Source organism: Thermobia domestica, chromosome 9, assembly GCF_964235325.1.
Source record: "Thermobia domestica chromosome 9, izTheDome1.hap1.1, whole genome shotgun sequence".
Lineage (NCBI taxonomy): Eukaryota > Metazoa > Arthropoda > Insecta > Zygentoma > Lepismatidae > Thermobia > Thermobia domestica.
In genome coordinates, this window is record NC_137462.1 from 215,258,525 (window position 1) to 215,279,958 (window position 21,434).

Here is a 21,434-nt window from a genome sequence, read left to right on the forward strand (position 1 = left end):
GCACTGTTTCCTTCTTTTTATTATGTCTTTTTATCCTGTTCTTCTGTTGGGTACCTTCAAAGCAACTGCTGTATCGATCTCTGAGATATATGCGAAAAATGTCTGTCTACAAACATATGAATCATTCACTCTACAAAAAATCATCAAGCTTTTTTTTTTGTTTAAATGATATAATATAATTCACGTATAAGATATTTTGCGTTCCATGCTTTCATCTAGGTATAGCCGAATATACAGGGTGGCCCATAATTGTGTATATGATGTTTGACTGACTGCAGTATTTGTAATTCTCGACAAAACGTTTCAATATGGCAACACTGTGTAGCCTGAGAGTCGGGATAACGGTCACTAGACTTAAAACCGTAAGTGTATGGCAGACAGGATGGTGGGACTGAACGAAACATTTCCGAACCAGTGGATCGGTTGACGTGGGTCTGTGGAGTGGCCAGCTCAATCTTCCGACTTGTCACCACCTCACTTTTTCTTACGCGATGTTTCACAGGACAAAGTGTATCAACATTACACATGCAATTTGGCCGAACTACGGGAAACTATTACAGAAGAGGCCCACAGGATACCAGTACAGATGTCAAGCTGCTTGTGACAACGTTGTTCTTCGTCTCCAGGCATGTATCAATTTGGATGGAGCATTGATGTACCATGTCATGGTGAACATATACTAAAATTCTTGCAAGAAAAGGTATGAGAGTAATTTGTTTATGTTCAAGTGATGTTGCTAGTTTCCTTGTCACAGCCTTTCGAACATTATATACATAACTATGGGCCACTCTGTAGTAAACAAATATTGTTTAAATTTCTTGACCTTACTAGTGTTTTAGTTAAAACTCCTTCCTTAGTTGTGCCAAAGCAATGCGTTTCCTGTACGTTTTCAAATTATATTAAACAGAACGATTAATGCTTCTTTATTAGGATCACGGAGTGAGACTTATAAGATTGTGTTGTTAATACGTCCGTCCATTACTCCACTTGATAACTCTTGAATGGATGTGAATTTTTAAATTCTGTTTTATGTAGTAGACAGCTGGAGTGATTACGTCGACCGAGTTTGTTAATAGAATCAACCCGTTAATAACTTAATAGGTAGAACACTATCTATCTATATTCCATACATATAAGAATTTTTTAAAATTATGTTTTTGCAAAAGCTAGAGGGATTATATCCATCAAGTTTGTTAGTGGAATCAATCTGTTAACGCATTATTGGATAACTGCGATTTTAACGGTGGCTATCTATAGCCCATATCCAATACATAAAAGCGAATTTTCGAATTCTGTTTCTGGAAATAGATGACCAGAATGACAAGCTCGGCCGAATTAGTTAACAAAGTCAATCCGTTAACATTGTAACGGGTAACGGTGATCTTAAGGGTGGATATCCATATTCTATGCATATACTTCGCGCAATGTTCTCTGCTGTCTTTATCAGAGTTTATTAAACCTTTAATCGTCAAAACTTATAACAGTTTTCCTACGGAGAATGTTTACATAGGTATAGGGTTATTCAAAAAGCGTGCTGGTTTTTGTTGCATCAAATTATGAACTTGACTTTTTCAAATCACACTAACAAAATTCATAAACGTGTTCGTCACACATTCCGATTTCAGTATAGTAAATGACATGGCATATGATCTCCTCTACTGCACTGGAATGCAATAACTCTGTTCGCGAAATTCGCTATGACTGCCTGTTTTGTTCATAACGACCACTACGACGACACCCAGAATTTTTAATGTTAACTGCTGAACCCATTTCAATAAACTTTTTCAGAAGTCTGTAAACTGTTGATTCATTCGGTGCCTCATTTCGCCTTAGAACTGCGCGAAGTCGCCTGACAGTTGCTGCGTAACTTTGTCTGTTCTGATAAGTTTTCACAATTAGCACACGTTGCGCTATAATAGACTGCTCCATGGCTAGACATAGACTGAAGAAATGCGAGAAATTCAGACCCAGGCGACAATCGGAATGTTCGTGGGTAGAGAAACAATACAAAGCAATGTCGGAAAGCGAGAAACAAAAATTTGCCAAACGATCCAAAACTGGTGCGCGTTTTGAATAACCCTATATATATTATCTTAATAAACTTTGATTCGTAAGTTGGTAAATGTTTACGAAAATATTTAGTTTATTGAAGGCTGAAAAACGGATGTTTCAAATATTTCACTTCTCAGGCGTCAGTTATATTGAATGTATTGTCTTGATTCCACCAGAAGCCTCCGTGAACTAATATCGAACCTTTTATTCTGAGCATTAAAGAACGATATTACTGAATCCTGCGTCATTATATGAAAATGTACGAACAATTTGCAAAGCAAAATAACAAATTTATTTTCCATGTGGCACAGGGGTATGAAATCAGGCTTTCTAAATTACTCTACTATTTAAATTATAAGAACACAGGAAGACACTAAATTTACGATGAACTCTAATCAATATTCTACCGACACATATCTTTCGCAATAGCTTTTCAAACTCACTCCGAAGGTTTTAAGCTAAATTAAATGCATTTAATTTTTGAATTTGTTTTCAAGAATTGTTTTCCTTCAGATTGTGGTTTGTGAATACTAAGCAAACTTGGTCTTAAAATAACTTACATCATTTAAACTACGCGTTACTAATCCTGAGTCAATCTTAATATTTCTCTGTGTGTTTGTGTTCTTGCAGATCCTCCAACGATCAAACATTTGGGACCAGATCGAGTTAACACAGTCCAGTTGTTTCAGCAAATAACGTTCCACTGCGAAGCAGAGGGAAATCCCAAACCCACGTACCAATGGCTACAAAAACTGCTCACTGTCGACGAGACTGTTTACATTCGCGGCACCGAACCCAACCTCTTCATCAGGAATGTCACCTATGATTACCAAGGGGAATATGTGTGTAAAGCCACCAACTGGATTGCAGGCAAAGAGAGGCCTGTGCAAAGTGAAGCCATATCCATGGAAGTTGTAGGTAAGTTTTAAGACAACAACGATCACAACGAAACTAAATTTATTTTTGCTATTGCTGGTAATAGTAATCAGAATGTTGTTAGTGTTTCTTGTCTACTAGTAGTATTTTAGCTATGTGTATTTATTAAAGTTTCAGATGTAATCAGTAAGAGATGATTTTATATTGAACATATTATTTACGGAAAGAGGAAATAAGTATGCAAGGACATAATCATTTAAAGCTATTTTTCTGGTATTCCGATGACACTAAATGAAAACACTGAGCATAATAGTCATCACGGATTATCGCGCAACCGAAGTCGATATTTTCTTCTCAAAATGAGAGTGTTAACAGTCACCTACACTTAAGAATTTGTAGAATTTTGCGTCTGTGGCCAATAACGTATTCTTACTTTGTGTAGGAAATAGGAAGAACGGAAAATCGATTTGCTTTATTTGGATCACACAGTGAGACTTTAACAGTGTTATTATTATGTCCGTCCGTTCGCTACTCCGTATAATAAGTTTTAAACAGCAGAGAATTTTCTAATTCTGTTTGTTTGCAATATATAGCTAGAAAAAATATACCTTGGCTATGTTCGTTCACGGAGTCAATCACTTAATATTTTAATGGGTAACGGCGACTTTAACGTTGACTAACTATAATATCATATCCGATACTGTAAGCGAATGTTTAACTTCTGATTTTTTTCAATAGATAGCTATAGCGATTATCTCGATGAGTTCGTTAATGGACCCAGTCCATTAATGTTTCAACAAATAACGATAGCATTACCGGTTAGAAGTTAATCCGTATGAAATAATCCAATAAAATTATTTTGGTCACTTGAACATTTATTTTGTATACTATTATCATTTACATTATCAGGACAAAACTGGTTTCTAAAAGCTTTAATCCCAGCCCGTTTGTAAATGGCGGCTACTTTTGTTTGCTGCGCGTCCAATTAGCGACTTTGCAGACGTTAGCGTAAATTTCTATTAGGACTGAATCAGTTAAAAACATTGAAACGAACACTATTTTCATGATCATTTTCTCTTTTTTTAATTACGTTTCTTAGCGTGAAAAGTCTTATTTAACCCTAATAGGTGAAAATTGCTCCCAAAGTTTAATATCGAAATTTAACAAATTCCACTTTTTAGACCTAAAGTTTATAAAAAGGGGTGAAATATCAAAGTTAACTTTTTAAAATTATAATTACATATGATACCGCACTCACCATAGTCAAAGTAACAATATTGATAAGTGCCTCCTGCAAGGTTTATCACTATTTTTAAAATGTGAAATTTTGTAAATTTGGAGAAGTTTGAAGTCTGATATTTCTGGTGGAACATGAAATAAAAGGATTTTTACATAATATATATCTATGTATAAGAAAGAACTATAGCAGCACTTTTAGGTTTGATACTTCGTTGTGAAAAAAGTTATGAATTTTCAGAAATTGCACAGAAAACGCATGTTTACGTCACTCACACCTTAGGATAAACTTGCAACAGTCATATAAAAAGTTGATTTTGAAAATTAAATAAAATAGATAGCCTGCTTACAAATCAAAAAATAATAAAATAAAATAAAATGAAAATTACATTTTGGACATGAAACTGATTAAATAACATACCTGCGTATTTTCCTTATTAGAGGACTATGATTTCAGTTCCTATTTATTCTGCAGCTTTTGCCATGTTCATTTCCCTTTTGTTGAAAAACTAAGTTCGCTTACCTACATTTTCGGTTTTTGTCCTTCATATTTTGCAATTTCTTCCACTACTGCAATGTTCACGTAATTAATTTCTTGATGGGTTTAGTACAGGGATGCAAATAAGCAAAAAAGTTTACTCGCCCAAGAGAAAAAAAAACTACTAGTCTAAATCTCACAATAGAAATAATTTACTTACCTACGGTATGATATTAAATACTCGCCTACACCGATGAACCACTCGCCTTGGGCGAGTGGGAAAGTTGTTATTTGCATCCCTAGTTTAGTACATACATTAGATTCAACGTAAACCTAGTAGTATGTTGTGTGAAAGGTCCTTGCAAGACTATTTTTCTTCAATTTGTTGTCTCTATGTAACATCTATTCAAAATGTTGAACAAGTAAATATCAGATATTAACCTACAGTTAAACCTGAACCTACCTTGAATAATTTTGTATAGGACACAATAGGACAAAATGTCGAAACGTAATTTCATTAATGTAAGTGCACAACATCTTGAGTTAATTTCACCAAGTATGTCGCCAGAAGAAGTATATACGGACAAGTTTGAACTTTTAACCCTACCTAGCAAGAAATGATATTAATTAATTTGAAGGGCTGATAATGTGAGCTCACCAACTACACGATGATCACCAGCTGTACGCATGGGGAAGTCAAGTGTAAAATAGCAAAGGAGTTTGTTTCAGTAATACATTTGGAGAAAAGTTTTTGCTTTAAAAATGGTACGATAGCTTTGCGTAGCATCTATCCAAAATTGGAGACACGGAAATTACAGAAATTGACGTACTCGCCCACCATTTTAAACAATACGCATAGAGATACTATGTTTGTATCAAAATGTTTGTCTTGCTGAGAACTTTCAAGCGATATATTACTTGATCCCTTTGTTACTTTAAACGATTGAATTGATCTCTGTTTATCTTTTCTGGCGGTGATAGTGCCTCATTGCACCCAAATATCTAAAGCGCGAACTTTCTGTATGCATGATTTCGAGTTCGAATCTCAATATGGGTCTTTGTCTTGGATACAAACCCAAGTAATTTATCGAATTCCATTTTAAGAAATAGATTCCCTTTTATATAGCACTGGTAGCAAAGTTTTATAGAAGTAAGATCATGAAACGCAATACCATGTTAGTTGAAAGATTAATGTCTACTTTATAGATATTAATATTTCAACTAACGTGGTATTGCGCTTCATGGTCTTACTTCTATAAACCTTAAAAAAAAAAAAAAAAAAAAAAAAGGAGAATGCTAAACATGTTTTCGTAGGAACATGAAACTTTCCAAAGATGCTTCATATTTCCTGCTTACACACCGTCAACAAGATTGTATTGAACCTTTGCAAGTGCCATCAGATCGACTAAGAACATATTGTTTAGCAAAACTTTAAATGGAAGTTTGAAGTTCAAGGAAATGAAGTTGAAAGTACAAGAGCATTTTCGGCGATTTCTGTGATAGGAACTTTTAGTCCCTTCTTGTGGGCCACGGTGGCTCAGTGATAGAGCCACTGGTGCATTTGGTTTCTGGTTCGATCCCAGCTCGCGCCAAGTGAACTTCGTGGTGGACAAACTTCGTGTGCGTGGGTTTCCTCGGGGTTCTCACGTTTCCTCCCGCTTTCTTCATTCCACCATTTCATTCATTTCTCGTTATCACCGTCTCCTTTAGCCTAGCCGGCATAATCGTGGGACGTAAAACTAAAAAATTTCATCTCATTTCATTTTAGTCCCTTCTTCACAAAAGCAAAATAGGATCATAATTTAAATGTTTGCATCTTTGTTTTACAGTATGTCGTAAAACATCAAATTATTCGCCGTGTATATGTGCATCGCAATATTTATGTTGTAACAATGAAGTCCTGGTAAACACTCAGTGGCTACACTATTTCATTTCGCATTTGATTGTAGCTTGATCGACAACAATGCTTTTGTTCCAACTTTTCAACAAATCCGATTGCCATGTTTCAGAATATTATGGTATTTTGCATAATGATGGCGGTATTGTCTAGCAAATTAAATGAAATGTGAGTTAAATTTAGCTTATGGTGTGATGGTGTGAATTAAGCATTAACTCATAACGTCAACTGAACATTTTGTGTTCAATGAGTTTGATCCACTTCACACTTAGTATTGAATGTAAAGCTATCCCTTTGCTCATAGCCTTAAAGAAAATCATTTAAAAGTACGGAATCATCAAATAAGTTGGAAAATTTTTAAAATTTCTATTGTATTTGGGGAAACAAACCAAGAAAATAATTCATGGCTCCAAGAATCAACAAATAAATTAATTCGACATATTTTTACAGGTTCGATATTAATACCAATCATGTCACTAGTTGAACACACATCATTGTGTCCTCCTCGTGAATTTGGACATAAATGGTTGAACATGTCAAAATAAAGCAAAACAGCATTATATATGGAAAATTGGCAAGCAATTGCTGTTGGAAGAGGAGTCAACCGAATAGTTCTAGAAGCGAGAAATCCATTGTGCCCTAAGCCACATAGGACTGTTCTATAAATACTGTAGTTTAATTGGATAGATTACTATCATCGTCATCACTAGGACCCGGATAATTATGTACTAAAAACAATGAAAATATGTACATATATATGTACATAAAATCTCAATAATATGTAATAAAACCCTTCCAAACGAGCAAAATATGTAAAATGAAAATACCAGCATTTTCTATTACGTTTTCTACATTTGATGTGGTAATTACAATATTTATTCAATTACAACGTTTACTACCTGTTACTTTTCCAGCATGATCTCCGCAACATTAAGAAACAGAATAAGTTTCAAATTTTCAGTCAGAAAACTTATCTTGTTATCGCGTATAAAAGAGTTTCTATGCACTAAATGGTCGTTTCACTTCACACAAAGTCTTGCGGCATATTTATACTTTCAGAAATCATCCAAAGGTCGTTCAACTGTACATTACGGGAGAATTCTAGAACACTGGTCCGCCTACCTGTACAACAGATAGTAACCAACCCTAACATACCCTAACCTCTCTATCTCTAATTAATCTTAATTAACACTATTTAGGAAGGAATGTTTACGAAAACTTTGTTTATGCCATCGTACATCTAATGGGCGTCCAGCGTTATAGAACCTTCCTGTACATTACACACTCAAAACATTTTAGTAAAAAATATTGTGAAGAACAAAACATTCTCAATTAATCTTTTCACTATTTCAACAGTCGATCTCCGTAACAGTAAAGAACGAAAATGTGTTTCAAATTTCCAAACACAAAACCTCCCTGTTATCACGCAACAGAGCTTTGTATTGACTGAACGATCATTCAACATTTCATGAATTAATTGGTGCATACTTAAACTTGCACAAATCAGAAGGTGCGTATTCAATAGCCACGACATAGATTTAGGTTCACTTAACACTCCACTAATAGCATAGATTGTCTTATAGCCTGGATTTTTCTCCAAAACGAAAGCTATTTTCTTACTCACTGCATCCCCAACCGGTCCTTTCACAGCTACCAGAGAAGCAACTGTTGAGCGAACGATTTCAAGATTGTCTGAAAGGGTAGATGATGATCTCTCCAAGGATTAAATAGTACTACTGAGACATAAAAAATTGCTCTGAATGTAGGAAATATCATGCTTCAACTTCCCGTCATCAAACATTCGTTTCGCTATTTCTATGGAAGATGCATCTTCAGAATCAAAATGTAACACTTGTTTCACTGCGTCAAAGTTCGTAACATAGTAACACACAGCATCAATCCAGCTTCCCCACCTCGTTAGTACCGGCTGAGGAGGAAGAGGTAGTTCAGGGAACAGTTCTTTAAATTTCTCAACTCTACTGGGAGCCTTCAAAAATACCTTCTTTGTATTTGAAATTAATACATCCACTTGTGAAAATCTAGAACGAACAAATTTTGCAACACGATGAAATGCGTGGGCAAGACAAGTTAGAAGTAACAGCTTCGGATACAATACTTGCAAAGCTTCTGCAGATTTGCACATGTACGGTGCTGCATCAGTCACTAGAAGGAAGACATTGTTATGCTTGATACCATCAGGCCACAAAAGTCCCATAGCATCACTAAAGAGTTTTGCAATGGCATGATGGTTGCATCGCAGCAACAAATCACTAGTTAACAGGATAGGCTAGCTGACTTCATTATCTTTCAACAAACCTATTACAACATTACCAACATGTCGCCCCTCTTCATCAGTTGTTTCGTCAATTGACACCCAAATAGGACCATCATCGCTTTCCCCACGAATCGAGTTCATTGTTTCCACATATAAATCAGGCACGTAATGCTTTCTGATTGTAGATTCATCTGGAACTGTTTCGTGTGTGTATTGTTGCAGAAATTCACGAAGTACTGTATTGTTTAATTTCAAAATAGGGGTATCAGTACATACCTTAGCACGGCACAGATCACTTGAATACTGAGACTTTCGTGGCCCTGGACTACTTTGAGCTTGAGATTCAGTTACTAGCAACTACTTTTGTGGTTTAGGTTTTGAAGCTCGGGTCTGATGGCGTGATGTGGATATGTGTTGCACAACTTGGGAATGTTGAGCGCATGAGACACCCTTCTCACAAACCTGGCAATAAAGCACTTTTCCATCTGTGGAAAAATGCTCAAACTCTTCCGTGAAATGCTTAAGTCTTATTGAAAACGGGGTTTTGTCCTTTGGCATCTTGGAAACAGGATTTGCTGACAGCACAGGAGATTAAATATTCAATAAAATAGCTCACACTTTCCCTACGGCATGCGTTGTGGCGGCAGGCGCTTCACTTTTGTAAATCAAGAGTTCAGTGTTATCAATTGCGTGAATGCAAACTTCCCCATCTTATTTAATATTTTTCGCTGAAGGAAAATATTAGTGGGGCGAGTTTGCGACAAAAACACGATAGGCAATTGTAAAGCCGCGTCGCGATAGTAATTCGATTGAATTATTAATCTCACGTAAGGATGTGAGCGCTACTACTGCGACCGAGAGTGTACGATTGCTAATCAAATCATGTTGTGTCCAACTCTCTCTACCAATCCGCCAAACTACGCTTCAATATTATTTTAAAGGGATGAAACCCAGTGAAACAATAAATAAATAAATAAATAAAAATTAAAAAGTAAAAATAAAGCAAGCACTTTAAATTCAAAGAGAGGTGAGTGTTTTCTTCTTTTCAAAGTCTATTGTTGAACAGTTTTCGTACGAAAAATTCCTATAAAACATAAAAATACCAAGAAATATGTAAAATTATGTGCTCATGAGTAAAATATGTAATTATATGTGCATAAATGTAAAATATGTAAATATATGTACTTTCAAATGGGTGTTTTTAGGCACTATGGGTCACAAATGACATTATTACCCTGATTTGGTATAAAAATATAACCCCTACAAAAATATGTAATTAAATAATTATCCGGGCCCTAGTCATCACCATCATAGCTATTCTGCAATTATTTGCAGATCTCTTGACGTAACTAAGAAGCTTCCATACTCTCCTTTCTTCAGCTAACCTTTCCGTCCTTCACACAATTTTTTCTGTTTTGATACCATCCATTAACTGTAGCTTTCTTCACCCCCTCCCTCTTCTTACTGACAGCATACCCTCTAGCGCACCCCCATGATTCAGTTCCATCTCAGTAATGTCTCGACCAGTTTCTCTTCCTCTCTTCAATATCTAAAATTGTTCTTGTCTCCCTCACAACCTCTAAAATTTTCTCATTCGTTTTCCGCTCGACCTAGTAAATTCTCTCCATTCTTCTCCACACCCACATTTCGAAAATTTTTCAGTCGTTTCTCATTATTTTTAGGAAATGTCCATATTTATGCCCCATAACGTACAAACTCAATCTAAGCATTTTATGTATTTCTCTCTTTCTCTTTCTCGTTTTTTCTTTTTTTTAAATTCTAGATCCACAAAATAGCATTTTCTTTCTCCTAATGGCTTCTTTTGTCATTCCTATCCTTGCTTTTATATCGCGTTCGCACTCTGTATCATCACTAATAATATTACCCAGGTATTCAAAACTAGTCACCTGTTCTAGTTTCTCCCTTTCTATATTTGACGCCGAGAGCCTTGTTCCAATATAAAGGCTCTTGTCTTTCTAACGTTTATTTTCATCCCATATTCTTCACAGTATTTTTTCAAGTTTTCTAACAGCTTATTGATTTTCTTTTCAGATTCCGCAACAAGCGCCATATCATTTACAAACCGTATACATCTAATCATTGTACAGTCCGCAGCAAAAAACCTGCAACATGAGCATGTAAGTTTGTTGTGAAACGACGAAGTCTTTTGCTCCAAAATAAGTGTGCAGTTGAGGACGCCGAGGTTTCTCCTGACGTGATTTGTGCCACTTAGCGTTTTGTTGATTCCTTGTGCTGTTAGGCGTAGTTTCACAATAAACTTACATGCTCATGTTGCAAGTTTTTTTGCTGCGGACTGTACCTCCTATCGAAAAGATGTCTTTATTATATAGGCTCCTTTTCACTATCTGTTCTAGATAGATATAAATAATGTCGGCAAGAGGTAGTATCCCTATCGAACTCACATTTCCGATTCCACTCTCCTCTGTCATTTTCTTCTCTAACACTTACTTCTTGGTTCATGTGATTTTTTTATGAGTTTTTGATCTTTCCATTCCAACCCAACTTTCTTTAGAACGCCTGACAATAATTTTCAATTTTCGCCTTCAAGAGCCTTTTCTAGAAAAACAAATAAAACATAACCCTCCTTCCCTTTTTCTATAAAACTTCCTTTAATTACCCTTAATAATCCAATTGCTTCTCTTGTGCCCTTAATTCTCCTGGATCTGAATTGTTTCTCCTCAACTTTTTCATTTGTTCTTCCAAGTATTCGAAACATAATTTTTGCTACATAAGATATGAAACTCATAGTTATATAATACTCATATCTCTCTAGGTTCGATTTCCAAGCCTTCGGTATCATGATCGTCTTCAGAAAATATTTTAACCGCTCTTCAGTTTGATATATTTCATTGCAGAGTCGAAACAATTTATTTTACTTATAGTGTTCCGTACTTTTCATTTTCGTAATCAGTTGTCTCTTTTCTTGCTTTGAAAACTAAAATTATCTACTGAGTTCCTATATCACTTTTGACTATATAATATGATTTTCTCTTTCCTTTTCGTTAATGAATGCTGTACGGATGCAAAAGCTTATATTACAAATAACTTTCACCTAGCTAGGAACTTCACCTCCAGAACTCCACATTTGCTCGGTCAACGGCCTTATTACTCTTATTTCAGCCTTTGAAAAGTGTAAGTACTAAATTTCATGACCCTAACCGTAAGGGATTTCGAGATATGGCCATCTTATTTTAATATTTGCAGCCCACACTGTTTTATTCTATCCGCTTTTTTCTTTCCCTCTCATATAAAAACACTGAAACGTCTTAATTATTTTAAAAGAAAAGTCTAAATATCAAATTTCATGTCTTTAACCTTAAAAGATTTCGAGATATGATTATCCTATTATAACAATTGTAGCCCCATCACTTTTCTCCCTGTCTATGGTTAATGTCAAAAACCGATTAAACATGTCTAATTATTTTAAACAGAAACTCCATATACTAAATTTTGTGTCTCCACTCTTCACAGATTCAGAGTTACGGGCGTTTTACAATAACAATTGCCACCACTACTTCCATCTCCTTTTCTGCAGTCATTTTTTACAATCCTTCCTTAGTAGTAGCTTACCTCACAAATCCTACGCACTGTCAAAATTTCAAGTTTCTAGCTTAACCTTTCTGGCCTGGGCGTTGATCAGTCAGTCAGTCAGGACTTCTTTATATATATAGGACTACCCTTCGGCTAGTTGTGAACTTCGCCTCCAGATCCCAGATCCCGCATTTGCCTGGCCTATGGCTACGCAATTCTAAAATTCCTACTATACCTACAATCTTGATGGATTTCAAAATATGGTTATATTATTGCAACAATTACAATCCCTTGTTATTTCTCCCGCCCTTTTCTTTCTATGGAAAGCAAAGAAACACTGAAATAGGTCTTTAAATTCTTTTAAATTGAAAGCTTAAACACCACTCTTCATGAGTCTAATCTTGAGACATTGTCATCTTATTTTAACAATTGGCACCCCGACTCTTTTCCTTTTCCCGCTTTTTCTCCATTGTAGGATATATATATATATATATATATATATATATATATATATATATATATATATATATATATATATATATATATATATATATATATATATACAGTGGCGTAGGGAAGGGGGGCAGAGGGGCCGGGCTCCCCCAAAGAGTTCCGACAATGTAGTTCGGTACTTTGACGTTTGTAATTTTTTTTTATATTTTTATGTTTATATATTTTTTTGTTTGTAATGTTTCTATATGTACCTATAACAGCACTTGGCCCCCCCAAACACACATCCTGGATACATTATTTTGAATGAAAAATCAAAACACCAAAATAAATGTCTCTAATGGATTTCCAATTATGGCCATCTTATTTTAACGATTGCCACCCCTACTCCTTTTTTCTATCCGCCTGTTTTCTTCCCTTCTAGCTGAATGATCAAAAAACACTGAAATGCATCTTTATTTTTTAAAAAATAAAAATATCTAAATACCAAATTTCGTGTCTTTAATCTTAACAAATTTCGAAATGTGGTCATCCGATTATAAGGATTTAACTTCTCTCTTTTTGATTCCTGCAATGTTTCTTCCTTCTTTTGGAAAGGAAACGGAAGATAAAACTATGTAGCCATATCGTGAATAGATTTTGTCATTTCTCATTGATATTATAAAGGTGTAAGTTTAGTATTTCATAGAAATTTACACTAAACTACCTTGACCAAAATTGTTTTGAAACGTTTCTTGAACCACCAATAAATTTTCGATAGGCCTTACCTCTTGCTCAAGACTGAGGACATTTTTAAAAGTAGGCTACGAGAGCTCTGTTTTTTCTGAGTAGTTAATTGTGCTCTAACATCTGACTTCAGGATATATTTCTTTACCATTAAGTTAATTAATATGACATTGCACTAATAAGGTTCGCTTTTATTACTAAAAGCGTAGTAATTAAAGAAAATACCTTTTCAAAAATGAGATGAACGAAAATTGTTTCGTTCTAAGGAGCACCAATGTTTCAATCTTGCCGTAACTACATGAAATAAAAAAAATAATGAAATAACACTAAGAAAGGAAGTGTTTAGAGAACACATTCTCTAAAATTTGATAAATTTTCTTACTCAATCCAGCTTCTATCATTTTATTCAATGTTTATAAGTCTGTTGTCTGTTCTATAGTTTATCTAATTTTAATGATTGTTTTCCTCTTTTTAATGAAATTTCTATAATTAATCCTATGTGCTTTCTTGAAGATACTACCAATAAACGCATTGCTTGAAGTTGAAATAGGTGAAGAATTAGGAGTGAAATGGTAAAACTTTATCCCAAATTTTTGTTAGTGTACATAATGCGGTAACAATTTTCTAACATTACTTCTGTAAATATTAATTCAATCTTAATGCAATATATATAATATGGTGTATAATTTCTTTGAAACCTTGCCAATCATCCCCATTACATTGAGTTGAAATCGATCAAAATAAGCTTGGGATAAAAGGGAATAAATTAAAACACACAAAAAGAATGTTCGTTCTGTAATATGAGTAAATCAAATTTCGATGTCATTATTCAAGAAACTATTAAGTTTTAGGGCAATATTTTATTTGAAGCTTCCCAGTCTTCTCCATCACTTAGAATTGAAATAGGTCAAAAGTAAAAATGTGAATTTATTACAACTTAGAAAATATATTCTGCTGTAAATTTCGCGAAAATTTTCCAATTCTCCTAAAAACACATCATATGCTTTCTTTTAGAGCAGGGGTCATCACTATTGAAATAAGTCATGCACAAGAAGTTGAACTCAACTTATCTTTAGAAAAAAAATTGTTAACGGACTTTTCTTAGAATTATCAGATCTTCAGGAATATGCCCTGCATAGAAGCATTGATTAGGGTAAAATCAGTCAACATCAAGGAAAGAATTTCGTCTTCTCTTTTTCCAATACGCGCAATTATACCTTTTCTAGAAATATTGGATTTTCATGGAAACTGTGTACTCCTTCAGCTTACTTATTCCTTTGCCCTTCTAGCCTTTATTTCTCCTAATGTAAAAATACCTGCTAGATGGTTTTGTTACGATCTGTCGTTGTAACTGGACTAAAATAATAATTGGGAAAGAAAAATAAAGATATAAATTTACAAAAGGTTCAGTGGCGGATAATATATTTGAACGTACCTAATCAGAGTATATAATCATCTTGCGAACTGAGAAAAGTGCATGTATGTCCGAGAAAATATGTAAAGAAACGAACAGGACAGAGAAATGGGAAGATAAGAGAAACTAGTTGCTATTCTCATATCAACGTTTAACCGTAAACATTTTCAATATATGACCCTAAATTTAGTATAAATACATATTAAACCTTAATCTTAGAATTGAAGAATAAAATAAATTTTAATAGAAAGATACCAGAGATAAAATTAGTACGAAATGCGAGAAAACGTAAAATTAAAAATAAATCGTAAATCTACTACAATAAATTTAATTTTACTCAATGTAGAAAATATAGTGATAAAAGAGCGGTAAAGGTTTTTTACGTGTTATTTACAGCTAAGAAATAATTTAGGAATTGCTTAGACGTCGTAAATTGTATCATTGCGTATTTGTCATAAGTCAATAAGATTTAAGTAAATATATTCCACTGTATTTTGAAGCACTTTCTGTGTATTAAGAACACATTTCTCGCAAATTTTCCCTTGGCTTTTAATTTGTTTATTAACAGTAAAATGGCGCAATTTTCTTTTCTAAGAATGACTTCTAATTACTGTACTTAGAATGCAACATTAAGACATGTCACAGTGTCTTTAAGCTAGAAGATTTAAATTGTAAACAAATATTTTAAATAAGGATGTTGAAAAGACTATTTTCTATTTGAAAGCTTTTTAGAACTGTGATGCTTTCCACTTAGGTAAGAATGCTTACTATGACAAATATAGAATGATATTTCAGTTTCCAAATTACCTTACAAAAAATTCAATATATGCATTTCTCATGACATGGGTGAGGCATTTTTTAACTGACAACTCGCCTGTTGAGAAAGTGTCAAAGTCAGTCCACTTCTGCCCCTAAACATTAAGGGCAGACAGTATTTATGACATTGCACACTTAACTGCTCTCAGTAATTAGTAGGGGTTTTGTCAGGTGTAGTAATCCCAAACTCATGCTGACATTGCGTTGTACTGTCATATCGTTTTGTATATACAACACGAGCGTCTCTGGTGCAGGAAGAGGGGTATTTTGAAGTATAAAATATTCAAGATTTTATTCTAATTTAATTTATGTACTAACGACAGAATAATAATAATAATAATAATAATAATAATAATAATAATAATAATAATAGTACTAATTTGGAATATAATATTCAGGCTGTGAAACGATTATAACGGAGTTCTTGATACACCTTAAGGGGTCCATGAAGGTAAGCAGAAATGTAACAAATGGAAACGAAGATAATAAACAGGTTGGGCTTGGTAGTACCTTTGAATCACTTTCCTCGACTCCCCCCCCAATTTTACATGACGGAGACGCCAATGATATACATAATATAAAAGTAATTCTGTTGTTTGTATTACAGAGTGAGTTGCAAGTTAAAGTTTGGCAATGGTTAGAATCAGTATTCTTACACACCTCTTCGCAAATTGGTCATCTAGAAAGAAAAGAAAAAAAATAGACGCATTTTTTTTCTGGATATCCTTATAAATGGAGAGATTTGATTTTACTGTGAGCTCATATAACTTAATTATTATTCGTGTAAAAGTGTTTATACACTAAACAAATAGCGGGTATTTAAAAGTACCACGAAACAGGTATATTAGCTTATTGAATAGTTCAACACTTATATGACATTAAAATGAATTATGATGTTACGTAATATAACTATTGTATGTGATATCTTAATACTATTGAATTTGTGCTGTATGTTTTAGAAACACCCTTTACAGACATTACTAGTATTATTATTAATTTATTTATTAAGAGGAGGAGGAGAAAGAATAGGAGTTTATCTAATAATTAATACTTCAATGAAGTACAGGTTTAATATATAAAAACGATTGGTAGTTTTGGAGCTGTATGCAGTATTGTTTGGGATTCACCACTTAAATTAGTGTATGCGTGTAGCAGTACAGGAGGAAGAAGCACTTCTCTAGATCCATTACAGTAATTATACTTTTTAGGTATACTTTAAAAGTAATATATTTAGTTCTTTTTTTTCATTATTTTAATATTACCGAAAAGGATCACAGAATATAAGAGGTATCGCATTTCGTAAATCAAATGCTAGTTTTTTTAAAAAAAATATTTTTTCAACGATAATGTGACCTCTTTTTTCTTAGGTAAAATAGCATTTTAAAAAAATCGTAAAAAAGGGGGCCTAAGGATAGGTAGTAGGAATCGAATGATCATAGTGGCAAAGGTTCTGAGAAATAAAGTCCTGTTGATCAATTGAGCCTCTTCCATTTCGACGGACTGCCACATCACATGAAGCGGTCGTTCGTTGAGTAACACGCGAGTCATCTCTCGTCTCGGTCCAGAATACGCGCTTCAGTAATCCCACCGGTCCCAGGAGAGAACTGGGATTCGATTACGGTCTCTCTGGAACTGCCGCTGCTACTTTTTCTCCTCACTTTCTTTATCTCTTTTCCCCCCTTTCCTAATGTGAAAGACGATGCGAGTCTTTTCCACGTAATTCCAGAATGTTACATGTGGTAGAACCACCATTCTGCATGCTCTTGCTTTTGAGCACAGCAAAAATAAGGAAAATAAATCTCTGTTCCATATTTTTTTCTAGTATTGATATATATGTACTTGATTGATCAAGGCTTTATGTATATCACAAAAATTCAAAGAGACTTTTCAGTACACTGCATGTACTGTTCCAAAGTGTTCGATTTATTCTTACAACTTATATTAAATATAATTAACGAGAAAGAACAAGTAGGAAGCACGATAATAATCCTGGTATCTTACCCTTTACTGTAGTCTACATTATTGCAAATAAGGTAATGGTTAAAACGAGTGTTATAAGAATATTTTAGAGAAGAGTATTGTACACAGTGTGATGGAGAACTCAGTCAAAGAATGCATAGCATGTACGTCAATGTTCACTAGTTTTGTTCCAAAAGAATTTTAACCATCCCTTATCCTAAATAGACAGTACTACCAGAATATCCGTTCTTCGTACAGGCAGAATACGTTTCATTTTGGACAGAAAGGTTTGAATTTGGATTTAAATTGCATCGGAAGGGTCACTGTTCGTCTGAGCGACCCCGAAAACTATAGATTCGACATTAATATCGGTCATTTTCGGTCATTTTTTAAATATCTTCCCCTCCCCTAAGCTATACCGTAGAGCGAAATGGTACAACCCGTCCCAGGTCCAAACCTCATCTCTGTTAAAAATTTGATCGAGATCGGTCCAGTGGTTCAAGAGTTATTAAGTCACAAACGTAGTCCCTTTCATTTTAATGTATTTCCTCATCCGCTAAGTTGCATCGTCAAGATAAAATCATGAAAACTATTGCAGGCCCGAACCTCATATATGTTTTAAAAAAATGATCGAGATCGGGTCAGTGGTTCAAGAGTTATTAAGTCACGAATGTAGTCACTTGCACTTTTATTTATTTTTATATATTTCCTCCTCCTCCTTCGCTAAGCTGCACAGTCAAAGTGAAATGTTGAAAATCGTCGCAGGCCGAACCTCATCTATGTGGGAAATTTGATCGAGATCGGTTGCGTGGCTCAAGAGTTATGAAGTTACAAAAATAGTCAGTTTCATTTTTATAGATATATAGATAGATTATCACAACCGCAAGTACAACAATGTTGTATTAGATTTTAAAATAAACATCTTAAAGATTCACTTTTGCTTGACTTATTTACACAAATGTCTAATGTTCTTTGTACACCGTCAAAGAAAGATAGAACAAGACCATTTAATTCCTCAAATTTTAACGTTCAAAGGAATATTGTTCAAGACACTTGAACAAGTGTCTCGAATGTATTTGAAACAACGTTTACACGATCATAGAGATATTGAATCACGTTTTATGTACTTGTTGATAGGTGGCAGTCAAAAACAATTGACCGATACTACAAAAACAAGTGAAAGCGAAACTGCGTACTGATCTTCTTCATACATGAGCATGAATAACTATATTAGCATTTATTTCCTAACTTTCTCCAGGCATTTGGAATTTAATAAATTATTTTAAATCATTTAGAAAACAGATCAATTGATCTTGTAGTAACACCATCGAATTTTCACTAATTATTTTGTCCCTTTTACATTAAATGCGAGTTACGTTAGCTTACGTTAAAAGAATAAAGTGCTGCTTAGGCATAAAATCGTTCCCTGTACTAAGCTTTTTTTTTTTTTAAAAAAAAAAAAAGAATCTGATTCTTCATATGGTGTATTGATGATGATATATATTCTCAAATTAATATTATTAATATAATTAATATTATTATATCATTTAATCAAAATTTAACAATAGTTATAAGCATGCAAGCACTGTAACTACATAAATTGTTTATATTATCAACAATAATATTAACAATATATTCCAGTGCGGATATTTACTTTTTTATTATTATAATGCCTACTTTCAATATCAGATAATTGTGGAAAAGACTAATAAAAATATATTTGTTGAACAACCACTGTTCTGTCTCACGACGCCATTATAGTTGTTTTGTATTTTCCTGCACTGAGAAAAAAAAATGTAGGTGGCATACTTAAAAAGATAGGTTACATGCGTAATTCCTGTAGTTTTTGGACTTAACGTACACTAGACGTATAACTGAAAACGCATGTTTTATAATACTTTCTGTATAAGTGTTCCATCTATACGTACTTTCCGTATGAAACAATATAGGCGGTCAGGATCTCACATACAAGTGGACGTATATAACATATAGCTGACGAAGGAAACATAAGTATATGCATGTGATATACGGAAAACTGTTAGATGTCAGACATCCTGCAATGGCATGATGTAACATCTAAGGGCAGTGCCTATGTAGCATACGGATAACTTATGCTCCGTACTTATTTCTATAGTGAGCAAGAGGATACCGTATATTTGTACAATATACCGCTGTCCGGAGAACGGATTTTTCTCTGTGTGCAATCAACTCGGGCGCTGACTGGCCATTGAATGCTCTTGAATTGGATTGTTTAGAACAGGACCGAAACGAAATCTCTTCAATGAAGCTATTGAATTCAAGACAAAAATGACGTCAGTGCTGACGTCTTCATCAAATACTCTTGAATGGTCTTGAACAAGAGTCTTGCTCAAGCTTTCTTGGATCGTCTACAAGCAGTATAAGTACACAGTCCTTTTAGAGACATGCATATAACCGGATCTTTTGAACAAGACTATGTTAGACGTTATATTTGATATAAAGGATTGAAATGGATACGTTTATAAAACACATTTATTTTTATGTAACCGATTAAGTTTGTGAAAAGTTTGGTAATTAAATTCTATTGCATGTTCAAGATAAACTCATTTTGGGCAAGGTAGATTCTAAGTCGCATCAGATAAGTTCTTTCTTTTCCGGACTTAGCTAAAAATATTTCCAACTTCCGGTAACAGAATAGATTCACTTGATGTAATCGAAGTCATTAATCCAGATCTTATACCCCCTTCCCGGAAATGAGTTTGCCTCCAAAGCTGTCTTTACTTTAGATTACTGGCAACTCAAAAATCAGTATCAGTGTGCAAATATTACTGACGATTGGTTCAGCCAGCCATTTTCATGGTCAATTGACACAAAGAAACGTATAGGACTTTCAAAAAGTTTTGATTCATTCATTTCAAGAACTTGATTTTTTAAAACATGTAAATAGCATGAAAACAAATCAAAACGCCGATATTTACGTCTTCCAAATTTAGAGTACATACCTATGCTCGTAGAAAATCGAACTCCCTTTGGTTGTTGTCTTATGAGAATAACATAGAAAGGAGCAAAAATATTTGTCCTTAATTGCGAATCAAACACAGAATCACGAGCATTGAAGGCAAGCAAGCTAGCTACATGACCCTCAAATACCAACCAACATGCTTTGCATATAGTTCTGCAACTCATTTTAAAGCATTTTTATTGTATTGCAAGAAATTTTTGTCCATATACTAATTGAAAACAGAAATAACAAGTACGGAAATTAATTACTGTATAATTATTAACGTCATGGAACTTCAAAGATTTAATTAAATACAGAAAAGTAGGCATTCGTACAACGATAAAAAGAAATATTTTCTGTATTTCAATAGAACACCGGATTTTCTTTTTCAGGTAATGAGAGATGTACCTAATTCTCAAATTCTGGAACGTTTGAATAGACATATTTCTATTACAAAGGATGAAGAATCCTCTTACCATAAACCTTTCTAAAGCACTGAATACATATCGTGAAATACTATCTTCCTATTCAGAAACGTACACGCGCATATTCTGAGAATATTTTAATAGAAGAGGTGGATTTTTTAAAGTATCATTTCCAAACATTTTTCTAAAAAACTTCATATGGACTACATTTTTTCTAATTGCAACTCGGTTGGTTCAGTGCTTCTCAGTTCTAATGAAAAATGAGACTCATTGTGGTATGATTAAGGTTTTCTCTGAT

At 34.1% G+C, this 21,434-nt stretch overlaps 1 protein-coding gene across 1 annotated transcript in view; it reads left to right on the forward strand.

The window, feature by feature from the left end:
• Positions 1 to 21,434, forward strand: part of LOC145661145 (irregular chiasm C-roughest protein) — a 944,967-nt gene that overhangs the window by 738,938 nt on the left and 184,595 nt on the right. Inside the window, exon 7 of the mRNA XM_081726593.1 lies at positions 2,683 to 2,970. Coding sequence (XP_081582719.1) covers positions 2,683 to 2,970 — 288 coding nt within the window. The remainder of the gene's footprint in view (positions 1 to 2,682; positions 2,971 to 21,434) is intronic.